Raw genomic sequence first — 20631 nt, 5'->3', positions numbered from 1 at the left:
ACCATAAATAAATGTACACTTATACAGTGTTTGTGTTAAGAGTTTGTGGTTTCTGAGCCAAAGGGTGTGAGTAAGTTGTTGGGTAAGAGAAGAAGACTGCTTCCTTTCTCCTGACAGAGGCGTTATCAGTGGAGAAGGGACAAGACTATATTCAGAACAACAGTAAAAAAAGAAATTGGTTAATATGGTAGAAGTAGGATGGAGGAAAATTAGGAGGGGGTGAGTTTGTGTATCAAGACTTGGTGCTAGGAGTGGGAAATAGGGTAAAAACAGTGATACAGACCAAGGGACCAACGCAGGTATCTCTCACGGGGCCTACAGCATGTCCTGTCAGACTTACACCAAACATTAGGTTTATTCTCAGAAATGTGCATGGGGAAAGAGTTGGGGTCAGAAGTAGAAGTCTTGACTCTAGCTCATTTAAATTATCTGCTTGGCTCAGAATGAGTCACCCAATACTTGCAGAATTTTGGTTTCCTTATCTATAAAATGACAGGCATATGGTTTCTCTCTGGATGTTGAGCAGCTCAGGTAAGAGGAAAATGAATGTGAAAGCATTTGGGACTTGTACAAGAATAACTGGATGATGCTATTAGTCCCCAGTAGTGCTATAGTTAGGAGAGCAAGTTTAGAGCTTATCTACACGGTAAGGTCTGCTGAAAAGAATGGTGACGTCTAGAACAGGGTTTACAGTTGGTTGCAAAAGAATGATGCCGGGACTTGTCCACCTATAAGGGGAAGACTGCAGGACGGAAAGCAGAAGGAATTACTAAAGAATGGGGATATTGAATCATAGAATAACTGATGCAGAAGAAGCAAGGATTTTAGCAAGTGTGACAGTGCCACTGTATTTTTCAAATTCTGGGGCCATTACCAAATTTTTTTAGCAGTTAGCAGACTTGGATAGGTAGCTATACAGGTCGGGAAAAAGGTAGGGAACCTTTGTTAACTTTGATCTTAATTTAAACAGTGTGGGGAGGCTGTGCTTTGTGACAAGAATGGGAGTATGCAGTGTTTCATCTGAATAAATAATGAGAACGCTGAAGTAACTTCTCTAAATCTCTCTGGAATAGTGTGAGATTAGAAAGACTGATCCCAGTTCGGCAGGGTCTGATGTCTGAAAGGTAAATGGTCAGCCTCCAGAGAGCCTCTGTCCCTGTAGGAGAGGATTTGAAATATATTTATACATAAAAAAGGCAGAGGGGTAGAGGTCCACTTAAGATAGTTATGCCCAAAGTAGATTAAGAAGCAGTTGAATTGAGGGGAGGAGAGTGGAGATGAGCAGATGGGCTTGTGTACCTTGGAAGAGTCACGTCACTGGCTCTGTGGAAGGAGGATATTATGCCTTGTCAGGGCAAGCCTTCACCAGAACTGGACATCTCTTGAGAAGGGAATGAGCAGTGGTGGTTGCAGATGGCCATGGTATGTTGATTGTTTTCCCTCCAAATACATGTATTACCTTGGGCTTGAAGGACTTTTGAAACTAACTAGTGTAATTATCTGTTTTGGTAATGTTTATGGGGAAACTAACTTCCACTGTTTGTGTTTCTACGAATTTCTGCCTTATTGCAGTTTTCATTTTCTGAACTCAAGTGAAGCGGTTTTATTGGAGCTTGATGAATTCTGAATGGTGGCTGCTGATCACGTATTTCTTTAACCCAGGCATACTCAGAATTTCCAGCATAAACAATTTGAATAAAACTTAGGATGGGAAACAGAAAAGTCCCCAAATACCTGTAATTCTGATGAACTGGATCCCATTTTGGGTTCCAGCTCTTTTGGCTCCATTTTTGACACCTTCTCTTTCTTGGCTTCAGCTCCACATCTATCACTCCCAACCTCATTTGGCCACACTTCCCCACCCAAGTTTCGGTACATTCCACCTCATTTTGGATGCTCCCACAGAAAATGAGAGCTGAGTTGAACTACTGGGAGTAAGTGAGGACCTTGGCAATAACTCAAGATAAAGTCAACCTTTGGAACTCATTCACCAAACCTCCTGAGCTATGGCTCTTTTTTGCTTTTTCTACTTCTTAGCTTGACTACCTTTCAGGATCCTAGTGCTCTCATTCTGTTTAGTTCTTTCTGATGCTCCTTGGATTTCTCCTTGGAAATATACAGTGTTCCAGAATGATCTCACAGATTTTCTATCCTTTGACCTTCTCCCTTCTCCCTTCCCCCCCAATCAAACCCACATTCCATTTGTGTGGATTAGGTGAATCAGATTGTTTTCCTAATACAGAGCCTGATAGCAAGGTCCCCTCTCCCCTTTCTAAGATCATGTTTGTTTTTTAACTCAAACAAATCCCTAATCAGTGGATTTCAGATAGTATTAGGGAGATACTTTTAGTCAGTGATTACCTTTCATTTATGACCACACAGACTACCCTATGTATAGGTCTGATCCTGAAAGATAGCAGAAGACACTGTATTTATAACTTGTTCAATTGACTTCTTGGTCCCAAAGAAGGGTAAACAGATTGGCAAGAGCAGGAGTTATTATAAAGCTCCTAGATGTGTGATTTTTGTTTTCCTCCTCCAGCAAGAGCAGTTCCGTTGCTCAGATGTTCTAGGCATCCCAAAGGATAGCTGTGTTCTTGTCCAGGCTTCCAGTAAAGTGGACAGACATTGTGACAGTGGTCTCTCTTGTCAAAGTGACTCCACTTTTTGAACATATAGAAAGACTGAACCTGAAGGTTCACAGCAGCAAATTGATAGAGCAGGAAACTTGCCATAGACTAACTGAAATGGGCCAAAAAACAGTAACCTTCAAGGCAAGGTGTGGAAGGAGATGTTTATGGTTCTTACCTTCTAAAACACTTTGGCCAGAGATGTGGAATAGTAGACACCTTGAAAGGAGTATCCTAGAAGTTTCCTGCTTCCTCCTCCTTACAATTTATAGCATAATCACAATTTATAAATATCCTGAAATATGACAGATTGATTTTGCTATACAGTTGATCCTTGAACAATGGGCTGGGGTGGGGGTATTAGGGGCGCTGACCCCCATGTAGTTGAAAAATCCACATATAACTTTTGACTCCCCAGAAACTTAACTACCAATACTGTACTACTGACCACAAGCCTTAACAATAACATATACACTTGATTAAACATATTGTATGTTATATGTACTGTATACAGTATTTCTTACAATAAAGTAAGCTAGAGAAAAGAGAACATTACTAAGAAAATCATAGGAAGAGAAAAAGTGTACTTTACTGCATTTATCAAAAAAAATCTGCATATAAGTGGACTTGTGCATTTCAAACCTGTGTTGTTCAAGGGGCAACTGTATATTTAAAGCTGAGGTTTGGTTATTGTTCAGGTAACATGGTCATCCACTCAAAATTTGAAAAACATAAAATTGAAAAAAAATGTTGGGAGCAAGGAAGCTGGAAACCAGTTGGAGGCTGGTTAAGTTCTTTAATTTTTAATTCTGTCCAATCTGTCTGTAATTCTGGTCTTTCCTACTCCCGTTTATATATCAGTGGGATGTCTAGCACTTTCAGTCTCCTTTTTAGGTACAAGGACAGTCCAGATCCTTTTGCCTGGGACTGAAGACCTTCCCAGTCTGATTTCAAGTTTTTTTCAACCTTTCTTTTTTCTGCTTTCCTTCTGAACCCTGTATTCCAGTCAACTGAAATATTTCTGTTCCTGTCTCAATTTCTAATTGCTACACTTATTTTAAGACCCCTCCCAAATGCCATCTCTTTCCTGAAGGCTTCTCTGGTCACTACAGCATCTGTAGTGACTCACACCTACTATTACAGCTCTCTCCAGCCCACATACAGCCATCTTTTCAAAATAATGTGCCTTTCTTCCTTTAAACCAGGTTTGAGTGCCAACTATGGGCAAGACATTAGAGCTGGTTATATGAATTAGATATAAAATCCTGTGTTCAGAAAGTTAATAGTATAATGGGTAGATAAAACAAGTATATAAATACATGAACCTAAAGAGCCTGGCACATAAAAGTTTTTCAAATATTTGTCAAATTAGGAAAAATAACAAATACAATGAAGATTAAGTGCTTTGGAGGGTTTATGTATACCTGGAGTGATGAAAGAAAGCTTCTTGGATGAAGTGTCATTGGAACTAGGCCTTGAAAGTTGAAAAGGGTTTGGAGATTACCAGGGGAGAGGTGGAGCTGTGGAACTGTGGGAAATGGACATTGCAGAGAAAGGCAACAGTATAAACACAGATGAGAAATTGTGCAGAATGAGTGGAGAACATTTAGTTAGGTTGGTTAGATGCAGCACGAATGTATGAAAGGGAGCAGAGGGAAATTAAATTGGGAAAATAAGTGGGGGCTGAGTTACAGGGCTACTTGATTGATGGCCTCAGCCCTTGGGTTTGTGGTATATTTACTTAAACTCTTTCATTCTCCACCTACTACCTCCTAAGACAATAACTATAATTTTATCTTGGCTCAGTCAAATTGGATTTCTCATATCCCTCCTTGGAAATCTTCAGCATTTCTAATCTTCTTTATTTATTTGTTCCTTTTGGTCTAAATTCGTGGTTTGGGCACCTTCTATCATAGGAATTTCTCCAAAGGAGGAATTTCTCCGCTGAAATGAGAGAAGTACCTATTATTCATAATAAATCCTTCTCCTTTCCCGGCTCTCTGAATTTGCATTTGAGTCCAGAGTTTCTTAGTGTTTGAGTCTTTGGACCTATTATTCCTCTCTAGGGAGGTCTAAAAGATGCTGCAGTTCTGATATACTAAAATAGTTTCTAGTGGACAAAATAGCTAATACCATCCCCTAAGGGACCATATTTAGTGTTTTCCAAAGTGTGTTCTGAAGAACACCTGTCCCATCAGACACTGATCTCTTGAGAGCATCATTGACAAAAGGTTTGCTCATAACAATAATGTCATTTGTTGAGAACTTTGTGCATTTTATATCCATTTTCTCCTCCTTAAAGGTTCCATAGCCAGAACATTTGGGAAAAATTGATATATTAAGGTTCTGAGAAGTCTTGCAGTAAATAAATTTGTGTAATATTTTTTAATCCAGCATTTGATATACCTGTTTGGGGATTATACTTGTGAAGATTTTGGTGGAATTAGTATTCCATGAAGTTCATTCAAAGAATAGGCTTCTTCCAGGAAAAACTTAGGTAACTTGAACTTTTATGTGTACATTACTCTCAAGAGTTTTAGTGATCTGCATGCCAGTAACAACATCCTTGTCCTAGTACCATGGAGCTGAAAATACACATTTGTGTAGACATTGGACAAAATTGTCTGGCTGCAAGAGCACAATTGCTTGAGGCTTTGAACCTGGAAGTTAAAATAGCTGAATATAATGCCAATTAATTGCTAAATCATTTTCTTCGGCTTTTCTAACTGCTAATTTTGTTAGTAGGTTTAAGAAGAATATATCAGTCGTTTCTTTTTTTTAAATGTTTTATTTATTTATTCATGAGAGTCAGAGAGAGAGAGAGAGAGAGAGAGGCAGAGGCAGAGGGAGAAGCAGGCTCCCCGCCTAGCAGGGAGCCCGATGCAGGACTCGATCCCAGGACCCTGGGATCATGACCTGAGCCAAAGGCAGACGCTTAACCATCTGAGCCACCCAGGCGCCCTATATCAGTCGTTTCTTAATTGAGAAGGAGCAGAATAAATTTAGATAGAAGAGAGAAATAAATCATTCACAAACCAAAATGCATTTTGACTTGTTCAGGTGACTCTTGGGAAGCATGGCTGGTGGCCAGTAGCCTGGAGGACAAGGAGTCTTGCAAGCACAGGACATCACTGCATTGGAAAGAGTATATAGACTCTGGGTCAGATAAACCTGGGTTTCAGTTCTGACTTGACTTCACTCTTCTTAACCTTAGTTTCCTTATCTCTAAAGTAGGGATAATGTTTATAGTATAGCAGTTATGGTGAATTTAAGTGTGACAATGTTTTAAAATGACTAGCACAGTGGTATAGTGTATGTCTTCAAAAGTGCTAGTTTCTTCTTTCTTTCAAAAGGAAATCATCTATCATGCTTATGTTTTCTAAATGATGTAGGAGTATCAGCAGCAATGATGAGCACTGAGTAGGTCACCGGGGGGGCATCAGAAATTTGCGCTGATTAGGCCAAGCCTTGGGGCACCCACTGGTGATCAGACACACTATATTTCCATATCCCTGGCAGGTGGCTTTCAGTGGAGTGAAGAGAGTGATCTGGAAGCTATAGAAGGGCAGTGGTTGGACATCTTGGGGCATCAGCATCTGCCCCTCAGGAAAACCTTTGTTAATTCACCAGAACCCTGATGAGCACAGAGCGCTCACTCTGTTGGGCATTTTGCCAGGCAATTGGGACCCACACAGAGATATGGTCTCAGCCTTAGAGGACCCTAAAGCCCAGTGGAAGGAAATAGACATGTAAATACTAAGTGAAGTAAGGAGTCAAAGGTGCTATGATAAAAGTTTTATAAGGAGTGGCCGTGGGGTGGGGGCTCAAAGGCTAAGTGGTCAGGTGTTCCTGAGGGAGTCAGGAAAGCCTTTAGAGAGAAGGTATTCTCTTGAATCTTCCAGTTATAAGTACGGGTATTAATCACTGCATTTAATTGATAATTGCTTTACTAAGTCAAGCACAGAGCAAGGCTATGCATCACCCTTTTCAGGGCACAGTTTATGCATGCTCTGTTTTTGTACTGGGTGCCCTTACGAAAAACAGTATGCAGAGTGCTATTTGAATTGTTCAAAAGTAGCTGAAGGGCTGAAAGCCTGTGGTTTCCATACATCAGGCAGGCTGTGCAGCTTGGTACGGATGGCAGGGGTTTCCTTTTTGTACCTAGACCGTTTCCTGACCCTGATGGTGGACCTGGAGCATTCTGGGAGGGCATGAGAGAATTTCCCAGGGTTACTTCTGGCTCCCTGTCTAGGAAGAACCCTGCCTATTTTGATGAAGCTCTCTGGGGCCTGTAATCTGTTTCTGTCTAAGGAATGGGAGGAATAGCTTGAGTATGAGAGTTAGTTTTTTGCTTAGAGGCCCAGTGGAATTCTGACTGGAGTCCCCAGGGGAGCCCAGGTAGAAAAGTCTTATCAAGAGCAATGAAACAGATGAGCTATTAGGTTGTTCTCTGGCCACTTCCCCCAGGAGATTCAGGGTATCTCCTCCTCTCCATTGGGTGGAGAGTAGCACTTGAGATGAGGTAGCATCTAAACTCCTGGAAATTGGCTGACCCTTTTGTTAGGGAGCTATATGGTAGAAATTAGGTTGAGGGATGCCTGGGTGGCTCAGTCGGTTAAGTATCTGCCTTCAGCTCAGGTCATGATCCCAGGGACTCCATCCCACACCAGGTTCCTTGCTCAGCAGAGAGCCTGCTTCTCCCTCTGCCTGCTACTCCCCCTGCTTGTGCTCTCTCTCTCTCTTTCTCTCTGACAAATAAATAAAATCTTTCAAAAATTAATTTTTAAAAAAAGAAACTAAGTTGAAATGAGATACCAAATATGAATGTACTTTGGAGAATCCAAACCACAATTATTGCTGTTGTGGCTGTTAGTTTTGGTGGTTAATAATAATAAAACAACCCCTTATAGCATGGAAGAGATAAAGATGCCTCACAAACCACAAACTAGTTTATTTGTGATACTGTGGGGCACTCCGGTCATTCTGTGAGGTCTGTGATGCTTAAAATAGAATTGCTGACAGCTGGGGTGGGCCTGAGTTCATTACCAGTACAGCTGAGCTGTTGCAGCTGTATGTCACCTAAGTTTAGCTGACTCATCCTGGCCGTCAGAAGAGCCCTGATGCTGCTGCTTGCTAGGGAGAGCAGTCCTGATGGTTCTGCAGTATTGCTTTTGTGATTCATGTAGATTGAAAGGATTGTATGACTAGGGAGAGAAAAATGGGAGACCTTCTCCTGAGTAGGAGTTTGAAGGGTATTGAAAAAAGAAAGAGGAAATTGGGGTTAGGGAGGCTAGGCCATGTGCTTTATGGGAAATTCATGGGAAAGAAAACAGCAGGAAGGGGGTTTTGATCAGGTAGTTTCCTGAGCTGGCCACCAGATTGCACTGTTGACTCTGAACAGTCTGGTTGCTTTGTGGAGCTGTCTTAAGATGAATAGATGAGAAGGAAGGCACTATGAGTAGGACGTTCATGTGTTGGATGTTTGTAACCTAAGGAGATGACCAGACAAGGATGAAATATAGGAGATATTCAAAATGAGCTCAAGATACTATTATTTACTGGTAGGTAAGTGTCTAAATTCTAAATAGTGGTCTAAACAGAGAATTATAGAGCCATAGGGTGGCTTGGTCATGTAAGGAGATTTAAAGCCCTAAGGTTCATGTTAAAAAATTGTTCTTATTAAAGCTATGTGTTTTCTCTTATCCGGTTATTAAAGATACAATAAAAATGCATTTTATATTGAGTTTTTACTTAGAGGCTTTTGCAAATTTTCAATGAAATTTATTTTTTAAGAAAATGATCCTATAGCTTCTTGTCAAAATAAGTGACCCATACTCTATTACCTAATTTTTTTTCCCTAGCAGTTGGCCTGATCTTATCCCCATTAATGACTCTTAGTTTTAAATAGGATGAAGCTTCAGTTTTTACATGGAACTGTAATTAAATATTTTATTCTTCGTTGATATCAAAATAATCAAACGTCTCTTTTGTGCAATTTAGTCAGAAAGCTTTCAATTCTTTGAACAGCTATTATTTATATTTACTATACTCCCAACCCCTTAAAGTTAATTTCTACCAGAACAACCCTTTTAGAGCAATAGTAGGAAATAAGTGAGAAAAGGCCTTGATTGGAGTGAAGTTTCTCCATTTTGTTCAGTTGGTTCAACCTTGTTATGCCATATTTTGATACATACTAAGAATAAAATATAATAGGGCAGTATTATCCAAAGTGTGGATATTAATAGGTGTTATGAAAAAAATTTTTGGAAATGCTGGATTAAAGCACATTTGAACAGGTTTCTTTCCTGTAGAACTTCTTAGAACCTATGATTAATATACACCAATGGGTGCCATGAAACTCCAAGAAGGAAGAGATAGCCTGTAACTTTTCCTAAACACTGCTTGTCTGGCAGAACATGCCTACGGACCTGCTGTTCAGAGAACACACATTGGGAAACCTTGAAAAGTAAAATGAGTGCTCTCATTACTAACTGTTGATATGATTAATGTTACATTCTTTTAGGTTTCTTGAAGGCTTTTAGAGTCACTATATGGCATAAATTGATATATTAATAGCACCACCTTTACGTTTGGTTTTTGCCTTTATCCTTAAAAAGATTTGCCTTTGAAGATAAGCACTTATGCAAAGAAGATTATAAATTCAGATAATTCAGATTATTAATTCTTAAGAATTAAGAAGCAAATAATTTAGCCAAAGAATAGGTTTCACGATCCTCACCAGAGCTTCCATAGGAATACACACTTAAAAGAAACTACGGAAAAACCATTTTTGTTTTTCCTCTCATGAGTGCTTATGGAAGGCAACATTCCATTGGGAGCTATGGGGTAAGGAAACCTCTCTAGTCAGAGATCACAAGTCTGGGGCCCACAGGGTAGATCTGGTCTGCAGTTAGTTTGGTTTAGGTGTACAGTGGCTTTAACATTTGAATTCTTTCTCAACATTTTAAAATCTTGAAGTTTCACATAAAAATCTGAATTTCTAGCTACTCTTGAAAAATGGAAAAATCTGACAGTATATTCACAAACGATAAGTACTTGCTGGAGCTGAAAAGTGTCTGCTTCCTTTAAAAGGAATGTTTTACTCCAGTGTGTCATTGCCTGCCTAACACCTGTTGTCCGGGTGGCTGATAAATTTATGCTACCTGTCCATCCCTATGGACATTTGGTTTTGCGTAACCCCTGCTATGAGGACATGGCATGGCTGAAGGGCTATGGGCCGTGCCTCTTTCTAGAGTGACCTTTTTAAGCAAACGTGGTCGGTTTCTCCAGGAAAGGGTCTTGAAATCACTGTCGGGCTCATTTAAGGGAATTTTCACCATGTCTGATGAAGTCCCTATACTCCCAACCCTCAGGATGTTGGGGCTCTTACTCCCCAGAGTATAGCTTATTTGACAATACTGAAAAATTTGTTTCGTACATACACACAGCAATCTCTTTATATGTAAAGGTTGTTTTGCTGGGGGAAGTTTATATTGTATTAGAACAGAGCTCTTATTTCATCCATTCTCAAAAATAATCATTAAAGAAACGAAGACAGTCAAAAAGCAGTTCTTTTATTTGTATTCCACCCCTTTCTACAGTATATTTGAGTCAGCTTAGAAAGCATGGTATTTAAAAAGTAGAGAAATATCTATATATATAAATAAGGACCAGAAAATATACTCAAAGAGTAAGTCAGAAAGATAAAATATGGATATCAGGCCCTGAGGGCTGAGAATAAACTTAGAAGATGGAGAACGTGCCTTATGTGAGAGTGGGCTTATATTTCAGAGAGAAACCAGAGTGTGAATGGAACTTCCCAGTGCAAACAGCACCACAATATTACTTTTTGCTTAGCTTGTAGAATGTGCTGATGTTGGCCTATGTTGACATTTCTCTGATTCTGTAGTGGTGGGAGCTCTGAGGAGCTATTTTCTGGTGGCAGCTGGGAAATGCAGGTTCTGTGGATAGGGTTTAATAATTACTGTCTTTTGAGTCTTCTTCCTGTATTTTTACCTAGGCTAAGGGAATGGGTTGTGTGTGATGCAAAGAAGCAAGGGTGGGCGGGAGAAGAGGCAGTAATGAGAGCTCTCAGCGGGAAGGTTTGAGATCTTCTGCAGAGTTCATTGGAGCAGTAGTAACCTACAGCTGTTACAGAAGGCTGCATTTTCTGTACTTCTGATTAAATGAAACCAGAACGCCATGGATCCTACTAGGGATTTGTTTTCATTTGTGAAACAAAGTGACCCGCAATTAAATTCATTATCATTAAGTGATTGGAATTGCCTTACCAGGCAGGTCCTGAAGCTGCCTTAAATTTATCAGGGGTCAGACTGGAAGAAAAGAGGGCTCTGTGTAGAAAAAGATATGTCCTACTTTTTTGTTATCGGTGACATTAGAATCTTTGTTCTTACAGTATGAAGAAATTATGTTTTTGATTAAAAATTTGTAGTGGGCCCTCAAGGGATTTAAAAATGGTGCTTTATGGTATTCGTGAATCTGCCTTTGTGGTAAATGTCAAGGGAACGGTAATTTAGTCAAACAGACCAGATGTTTCAAGGAAAGAACAAGGATTTTTTTTTTTTTCCCACATGATAAAGGTGGAGCAAATGCATAAATGTTAGCAGAATTGCAAACAGGTCCATGTTTTCAGGGTCTAGGGAAGAAATAGAGATTTTTACTGCTTCTCACTAACTGCTGAAGGCAGTGTCATAAATGGCAAAAGGTTAGGTGGGGGGGTGAACTTTGTAGCAATCATAAGGAATGTGTGGACTGTTTCTAACTGAGCAATGCCAGTTCTAGAGTTGATTCAAGGTGTTTTGACACCATAATTGATAGATTTACTACCTTTCAAATGAGAGTACTTCTAGATATAATTCAAACCACATAAGAAATCATCTTATGTGGGTTTTTTTGCAATAAGTGTTGACACTTGAGCAATGGGGGAAATGAAGAATTGTGTTGATATTAAGGAAATGAAAATTCAGCTGTTTTGTTTCCTTATCCTGTCGTCTGACTGAGAAAGGAGAGGCATGTTCCCTAAAGATAGACGCGGTTTCTCTGCTTCCACACCTAGCTCATTTCCCAGAGCATCTGGCCAGCTGAGTGACTGACTGGTCTCAGGCAGTACTGAAGCTCTCCTTTTGGTATGGGAGGGCTTTTGTTGTGGTTTTGTTTTAAGCTATTTTTTGATGATTGAGTTAGGGATTGAGAGGAATATGTTTTAAGGTTACGATTCTATGAAATACCTTATTTTTTGTAGGCAGGAAGTCAGAGTACGAGTGAAGAGATACTACTACCAAATAGAAAGAAGTATGTCCATAAAGATTTCTTTTTCTACTCTTTGCAAAGTAACTTCAATTTCTAGGCTCACCTTTATTTAACCAAACTTGTTTAGGAAAATCAGATAAATCAAAAATAGATAATGCTATGTGCTTCAGTTTTGATATAGCTAGTAATTCCATGCTAACCTAATGAGTGTTGATCTGTGTTAAACCATATTTCTGAAAGATAAATGTTTCAATTTTAGGGGTTGATAAAAACTTAAAAGCCAGATATATAGATAATTTTTAGAAAATATTCCTAATGTTCCTGTTCCTTCTTTAGGTGAGCTCTTAAAAATCTAAGCGCTGAACTGTGACAGGTTGTAAACCATCTATCATGTGTTAAAATGGATCTGATTCAAAACCCCGAGTCTGTCTCTAAAAGACTGCCTTTTTTCAAAACCACAGGTGGTTTCTGAAGGTTTCATGGTATATGTCTTAGAGTGTTGAGTAGAGTACCTGTAAGTAGATTCCCCGAGTTCTGTTGAAAGGCACCTAATGCAGATTACATAAATTAATAACTGGATTTTGTTTGGGTTATGTATGTTGTAAAATGCACAAATCAGTGGGTTTGTCTTTAGTCACCTTATTCTCATTCGGGGTTGATGGAAATGAAGTAAGGACCAAGTAAACGACTTTTTTTCAGGTGCAAATTCGACCATGGAACCTAAGTGACAGTGACTTTGTAATGGATGGTTCTCAGCCTTTGGACCCCAGAAAAACTATCTTTGTTGGGGGAGTTCCACGACCCCTCCGAGCTGGTGAGTGGAAATAGTAACACCACAACAAACAAAACCACCAACAACAAAATCCCCAATGTATTTAGTCTTCAATATTTTCTAGATTTCTGCTCAGCTATACACAGTCTCCAAAAAGAAGTTTCACTGAGCTAACTCTTTCAGGATTAAACATTTTCTCCCCAAATGCTTTATTTTCTTAGGTATAAGAGTCAGTTTCATTAAACTGTTATTTTGAAAGGATGAATTCTATTCAGTGCTCTCAGCCACACATATTTTAAAAATAATAACAATACATTTGGCAGTGTGCATTCTCATGCTAGTCAGCATTGTTATGTGTGACAGAAAAAGAAGTCACCCCATCAGAAATCTGTCCAGCGCAGCTGTGTACCCCTCAGTGACAAGCCAAACCACTGCTAGGAATTGTGTCGCTGGGAATCAAACTGAACTCTTCCCAAGTGAAACAGATTCCTGTTTTTCTTAGGCACTTTGAAAAATGACTAATGTATTTGAACGTCTTTATTATGACTTTTTAAAAGCTTCCCTATTTTTTTCTTTTTTAAGTTCCTTTCCAATGACGAAATAATTGTGGGCTGAGATTGGGTGGAATCATAATTAACTGGGGCATTTGAAGTGATGCTGACCCAGTGACTTCAATATTTAAATCCAAAGATAAATCTAATCAGTTGCGGATCAGTGTTCTACCAGTAGAATACGATAAAATTATTTGTAAGAACGAAGTTTTTAAAGTGCTTAAAATAATTAAGTTCATTTTTCAAAAGTAAGATGAAAAAATAAGGTTACTATTGCCCTGTAGTTGCAAAAGTGCAATGTTCTCTCTGTTATTTGTAAGCAAGCAGACTCAGTTCTACCTAAAGAAGAAAAGAAAAGGCAGAGACCATTAAAATCAAGTAGTGAAAAAAAGAATTATAAAAGAATTATAAAAAAGAATTACAGCTAATTGTCTCTGACTTTGATGACTTCTTAGTTCTGAATGTGCGTCAACATTTCTAATGTATTTGTTCAAATCTCAACTTCAGTGTACTCCTAAAAGATAACCGTAGGCCTATCTAAAGATATATTCATAATTCCATTTTGAAGGACTTTATAACACATTAATTGTGATTATGAAGTTTGTAATTTTACAGTTTTTCAGAAAGTCAAATATCTTTAGGTCTTGTTCTCACTCTAACGGAAAACTGTGCCGAGAGGAAGAAAGGCATGCGGCAGAGATGCCTCCCTTTTATCTGCTGTCAGAGAATAGGGTCTGGGAAGGGCTAACGCAAACGTGAACAGCATTATGAGATGAGGGCAAATGTAGCCCTTTGTTTCTAAACTGCTTGTGTTAAAAAAAAAAAAAAGTGTGTGGGGGCATGGAATATTCCTGTCTTTTTCTAACTAACTGGTGTTATGTTTGGGAGGAGAGAGGGAGAAGAATCCCCTTTGATAGTCTTTTAATCGCATATGTATTCTAAAAGAATGGACATTCATTGCTAGCATTCTAGTTCGTTGTTTTTTTTTTTTTTTTTTTGCAGCGAACTACAAGTACAAATTAGTTTTCAGATTCTAGTCCCTCCTTTTTTTTTTCTAGATGGGGATCCGAAAAAAAAAAAAATTCTGAAACAAAAAGTCCCACAGTTCTAAAAATAACAGAACTGGCTTTAACTTTTTATGTCTGTTTTTAAGTCACAGACACAAAAGTTTAGAAACTAAATTCCCTTTTTTATTATTCACCCTTTTTGCTGTTATTCACAAGATACTGCAAGTCCTAGGATTAGACAAGAATTATATTCAGTTGTCTAGTCAGAAATGGGATTTTGTGTTCCCTACCTAGAGAGTATACCTTTTATAAGTCTCAAAGTTCTCTCTCTCTCTCTCTTTTTTAAGCTGAGCTAAAGCTTTTTGTTTTAAAATGATTGTGTTTTACATTTGTGTGGATAGTAATCTACTTTCACTTGGTCTAGTGAAAATGTTCCCCCATGCCAACACCTCCCATAAGTGTAGCTAGTTTCTAGATGGCTAAGCAATCTATATTAGCATCTTAGCATTTTACTCTCTATCCAAGCCTTCCAGATTGGAATCCATGTAATCTAAACAGAAAGAATTAACATCTGCAGCTTTTATCCATGTGCATAGAATTGGGTTTCTTTGCAATACACTGAGCTTTGTGGACTGGTGTGTGCCTTGGAATAGAAGACTATTTCTAAAGGAATTCATTTTGACTCTGCTAGGCAGTCTTGAATTGAATACAATGCAGTTCACTCGAACAATAAACATTTATTGAGCATCCACGTGTTACTGGCACAGGGCAAGTACACGTCCGCGCCAAACTGAATGAACATCCCGCTGTCGTGTTAAACAGGTCATCATCTACAGAGTCAGAGATTTCAGAAGAGGAGAAAACAAGAAATGTATTAATAGAATGCTAACTCAGAAGTAATTGGATACTAAATTATATTCTTCAGCACAGTGATTCCCAGATTTGGTTTTTAAATACTTTAGGGCAATTTTTATTACTTCTAGAGGGTATTGTGGTCGTGGAATTCTGAAAAGTCTTAAAACTATCTAAGGCACTGTATGTAGGGTGATCCTGGACTAGACATGGTTGAATAGTACTCAACAGGTGAGATTTTTAGGTGTCCAGATGGATTTTCACCTCACCCCAGGCCAAAAATTGTCCTTTAACATGTTACAGTGACTAAAATGTTATCACTCAAGAATTATTCCTTTGAATCTTGTGAGGCTTTTTCTCTTTGATATCTTCCCATTGTTAGACAGGGACTATTATCACTAATAAATTATTCTAAATATAGTCCTTATCCTATCAAACAGAAACACACGAACCCTTCTAAAGAAACAAGGCAAGCTGTTTTAAGCAATATTGCCCTGGCTGAATTTAAGTTGGTCCTTCCAGTCTTTTTGACAAGCCTTCCTTTTTAAAATTCAGGTTGGAAAAAAAAAAAATCATAGGCCTAAAAAATACCTGAAAATGGGAAAATATCAATGGAAAATCTAGATGCTTACCCAAAGTTAGATTGCCTGATTGTTGGTTGCTCTGGGTTAAATAATACACTTCTTGTTGTTTCTTGTCCCTCCCTCCCATCGCTCGTCAGTGACAGTGGCAAGTCAAGGGTGGTTTGCCTTGAGTCTCTCGGTGTTCTTCAGGTCTTGTTCTCCTTCCACTCACCACCTCTTCCCACCCCCATCCTAGGAAAGGCTATAAGTAGACTCACCATGCCATCATGTGGCTATAAAGTTTACATATTCTTCAGAGAGTCAGTACCAGGAAAGGGGTAGTCTGTCTGGTTCTCTACTTGCTACCACCTGAAAGTACAGCATGTTGCCACTCTTCATTCAAGTAATGTAAACAGCATGTCTTCAATTCAGAAATAGCCCTATTGTATTTCCCTGTGGCATTAGGACCTCTCTAGAATGCATCTCTTTGCTCTGAGAGGAAATGAGTGCCAGGCTTAGGGATTATGAGGAGGCCACCAGGAAAAGGTGGAGAATGAAAGCATCTGGTTCCTATATGCTCCCCCAGTTTATAAACATGAGTGTTCTGACCCCAGCTTAGACTCTGACCCCAAGAGGCTTAGGTATCTAATCTGCGGACTGCCTCAGTGATCAAGCTTTGGGACCCAACCACTTCCAACTTTAATCATGCTTGGAAAACCCTCAGACTTCCTCTCTAATTAGGGACATGTGAGCTGTTCTTCCACTTCATGACTTCGTTCTGACAGTTTTTCTAACCGGGTCCTGCAGAACAGATCAATCTTGAGAGATTGCTTATCTGAGTCCCTGGAGCCCACATTTGCTCATCATCTTTGGGTCTCCTGCCTTTCCTATTGCTCTGATAACTCTTTACTGTCTGTTTTTCCCCTACTAATATTCTGTGGTGGATCCTGAAAATTTCCTTGTCTGCCTTCCCCCCCCCCCCCCCCTCTATTATGAGGATGGCTTTTCTGGGAGGAAACAAAACAATAAAAAAAACTTTTGAGATAAATATTCAGTGACATGTGGCGTACCTTTAGAGAACATCCTGAATTTTTCTAAGAGCATTTATTTCAGACATTCTGTACAAACATTCTGGTAGTTCATATGTATTAAGAATCACATCCTGATTTGTGATTTAGGAAATAGGAGTATCGTAACCATATCCTTTTGTTGTTGTTGCTCTGTAAAGTGGTAGCAGGCAGAAATCATACCAGGTTTCTCAGTAGTAGAAGTTTTTTCTTTCACCAAGTCTCATGTTCAGTATGAATTGTCCCAGATAAACTCCAGATCTGGCACACTGACTTGATTAACTGGATTGTCTTTAGGGTATTTTCTAATGGTAGTACTTGCTTGTGTTCTTTTTCCCCCTGAAAAGCTAACGCTCACCCACAGTTGATGTCAAACTTTGCCACATGGTTGGCAGGTTGAGTAACATTAGCATAAAGCCAAAGTAAGACTGGGACGAATTGGTGCTTATGGAGCAGAAACCAGGCCAAGTTAATATTAAGCAAAGATTTAGGAGTAGAGAGAAGAACACCCTGTGGGCAAAACTAAACATTTGAGCAGCACTCTGTGCTGAGCCGTGTGTTCAGAGCTCTCGTGTATGTTTAATCGTCATGATAACCTCGTGAGGTTGTCAGTGGTAGACTTTTCATTTTAGTGATAAGGAAGTAGAGTTCAAAGGGGGTGATTGGCCAAGGCCACAGTAAGTAAGAATGCCAAGATTTAAACTCAGATTTCCAGACTTCAAGTATGGATGTTCTTTGCACAGAAGAAGGAAGCTTCTTTATCAAGCTGAGATCTGAGATGTTGTCTCAGTAACAGTATTTACAGTCAACTTGGTACCAGTCGGATTTAATCAAGTTAAACATTCAATCTCTCTTAGTTGGTTGTTCATACCACTTATTTGAAAATATTCTTAACTTTCCAACATTTGATGCAGAATGGAACCTTATGAGCACATTTCCTCCATTTAAGATGTGTGAACTGCCTTGTGAACCAACTCGGCAATTGTGGAAAACCTAGACAGTCCAGCTTCTAGTTGAATTGTGCTTTCTTTCCGAAGTCCAGACCTCTTCATCCTCCTGAGGTGCCTTATGCTTCTTTCCTGTCTGCTTTGTTCTTATTTCCAAGGGGAAGAAAATGTGGCTTCTAGATTCACAGTTTAGAATCTGGAAAGATGAATGTGTTGATATTTCCCTTGGGAGTTCTCATTCCTGCTCTACCCCATTTGGTTCGCATAGTGTCTCAGACTTAGACACTGCCTATGGCTGGCTTGGAAACATAATTAAATTAGATTTAATAAATTAGATTTTACTTGAGATCACAAGATACAGATAAATCCATGAAGGTTTTAGTTGACTTCTACTAGATCCTTACTGCCTTTCTTCTATTTTTCTCTCTTTCTCCCAGGTAGGAACAGGATCCTGGTGTAGGGTAGGATGCGGGAGTCATCATGATTTTCTCTCTGGTGAGCTAAGATCCCTTTTAGATCTCTGTGAAGATTCAGAAGCAAATCCAAGGATCCATAATTGGGGTTTAGATTCAATTTCAGAGGCATAGTGCCCACAACCCAGAGGAATTTATAGATTTCTATATGCTACACACAGCAACCGCACCATTCTTGTTCCCTCTCCAGCGGTGGCACAGTGAAGCTCATCACAAGAGCCAGTATGTAGATTAGAGTCAGTAGCGTGTTGCTGTCACCATTCCTGAGAAGACTTGAGTTGTCTTAGGAGCACAGAGCATCTCATCCAAAGTACAAAATGCCATTGGATATAGCTACCATACGTGCTCATTTCCACCCCTGTGGTGACCAGACAGATCCTGTGAACACTGTCTGGGGAGGAGGGAAAAAATAAAAAGTGGTCTGAAAACTCCTGACGTCCGCATGGACTCTGGCTATGCCTGCTGTCACTTCTATCTGTCTGAATTCCAGCCTCCACCTGTGTGCCCTGCTCCTGGGAGCTGCGCTCTCCCTGCCTTCGACAGAGGATGGTTTAGAATGAGGATTCACTGTCAGAGGCTTACTTGGTAGTTTGACTACATTTTCTGAATAAGACACATCCTTGATCAAAGGCTCACGTTTCATGAGGAGGGTTGAGATCACAAGATACAGGTAAATCCATGAAGGTTTTAGTTGACTTCTGCTAGATCCTTACTGCCTTTCTTCTATTTTTCTCTCTTTCTCCCAGGTGGTCAAAGTGGGTAGCCCTCCTCATGGCTCAGCTTCACCCACATCAGAGGAAGGGAATCTGTATGAGACTTTCCTGTATTAACTGGTGATATTCACTTTAAAGAATCCTTTAAAACCTAGTCTCTAAAACTAGTTGTATATTTTGACATCTGTCGGTGAATTTTTATATTCTATATACAAAAGTGTTTCAGATTAGAAATTTTTAGGACTTAAGGAAGGCTTGTGCTGTCTGTGTTTCTTGTTAGTCACCTGTGTTGTGGATGAATTAGTCTCTCGCTCTCTCTCTTTTTTCTTTTTTTAAATGCTGTTTTTACCAAGCATGGCTACTTTTCTCAATAATTAGAAACTCTGTTTAGTACTTAAATAACATCACTCTGGTGTTAGAGCCCAGCATGAGGTTAGCCTGCAGGAAGTGTGCTTTTAGTGAAGATTTGCAGACTGAGTAGAGGACCAAATATAAACAGCTGTTGTTTGACTATTATTTACTTTTCTTCAAGGGTGATCACAGTATTAGACCTTCTGTAGTTAAAACATGGATTAGGGTGGAAAGAGAGATGGGAAATCTTCATACTCTTTCCCAAAACACTCTTTAGTCACCTTGGTTTCTTCTAGCTTCTCAACAAATTCCTTTTCACATGAGTGAGATTTCATTAGCTTAAATGACTTTTTGGTGGCCAAGAAAATGACTGTATATAAGGTTCTAAGTGCAAATGATTTATTTATAATTAGCTTTCATAAAAACATAAGTGAGTGAGGGTTTGCTTCCTATCAAAAATACTTAATTGCCAGCACCGTCAGTCATGATCTAATCTTTGGCAGGTGAAGATGATTTTCTAGCAGCTAGATTCACGAAGTAATAGAATGTTTGTTCTATGGAAGGCACTTTCTCTGACATCCAAGGATCCCTAAAAGTCCTTTGGAGACCACTATGCCGTAGAAGAAACTTGTGGTTCTAGTAACTCTGTGGTTATAGTAACTCTCCTTCTTAGCTGGAGCTTCAAGCTTATAGGTGGTATACCTTCTTTCTAAATCAGATGCGTTCCTGAGTCCTTTCTAAGGATGGAAGACAAGTGCCATTCAGCCCCTTGCCAGCATTCTTCTCCTGGCTGTTCACCAGGTTGACAGTGTTTACTCTTATTCCATTCCATGAGAAGCTTGGTCTTTGGAAAATTGGTGTTTAATTTCCAGTTCCTGAGGTTGCTTATTTTAGTAAGTCCATTGACAAATAAGGGAGATTCATTAATGACTGCATTTAATTATTTCTACCTTCAATGTCTTGGTCTCAATGTCTTGGTTACTGGAATACAATTAGCCATGTGAGGAAGTCCTCAAGCAATCAGACATTGTTGGGCTGAAGTATGAGGACCCACTGAACTCTGATATTCAGGGCATGTGCGTGATTCTTACTGCATAATTTGAATGAATGTGATTCCTGGATCCTGCCCCAAGACTGCAGTCAGAGTCCACTTGGGCTGTAATCAGCAATGTTCTTTGGTTGATATGACTCAGAAATTCTGAGAAATTCTGATCATAATGGGATAATTGGGATAGCTTTCTGCTGTTCTGTCTTCAAAAGTACCTATTCTACGGCTTAGTTATTGCTAGCTTATTTTCTTACCTTCTGAAAATTCCAGAATCTGTTGGTTGCAGATCATTCTTCTTGAAAACAGGCACTCAGAAAACAATCACCAATATTACGTGGTCTGGTATGGAGAGAAATTTTGAAGAAGTTAAGTAGAAAGACATCCTTT

At 39.3% G+C, this 20631-nt stretch overlaps 1 protein-coding gene across 4 annotated transcripts in view; it reads left to right on the top strand.

The window, feature by feature from the left end:
• Positions 1-20631, top strand: part of CPEB3 (cytoplasmic polyadenylation element binding protein 3) — a 188748-nt gene that overhangs the window by 143968 nt on the left and 24149 nt on the right. For all 4 annotated transcript variants that reach the window (XM_035025066.1, XM_035025083.1, XM_035025076.1 and 1 more), the window contains one exon: positions 12600-12714. In XM_035025066.1, the coding sequence (XP_034880957.1) occupies positions 12600-12714 (115 nt within the window). The remainder of the gene's footprint in view (positions 1-12599; positions 12715-20631) is intronic.

This window comes from Mirounga leonina, unplaced genomic scaffold (assembly GCF_011800145.1).
Source record: "Mirounga leonina isolate KUSES-001 unplaced genomic scaffold, KU_Mleo_1.0 Mir_114, whole genome shotgun sequence".
Taxonomy (NCBI): domain Eukaryota; kingdom Metazoa; phylum Chordata; class Mammalia; order Carnivora; family Phocidae; genus Mirounga; species Mirounga leonina.
Note: the sequence above shows the minus strand (reverse complement) of the source record. Positions and strands in the feature narration are given on the sequence as shown.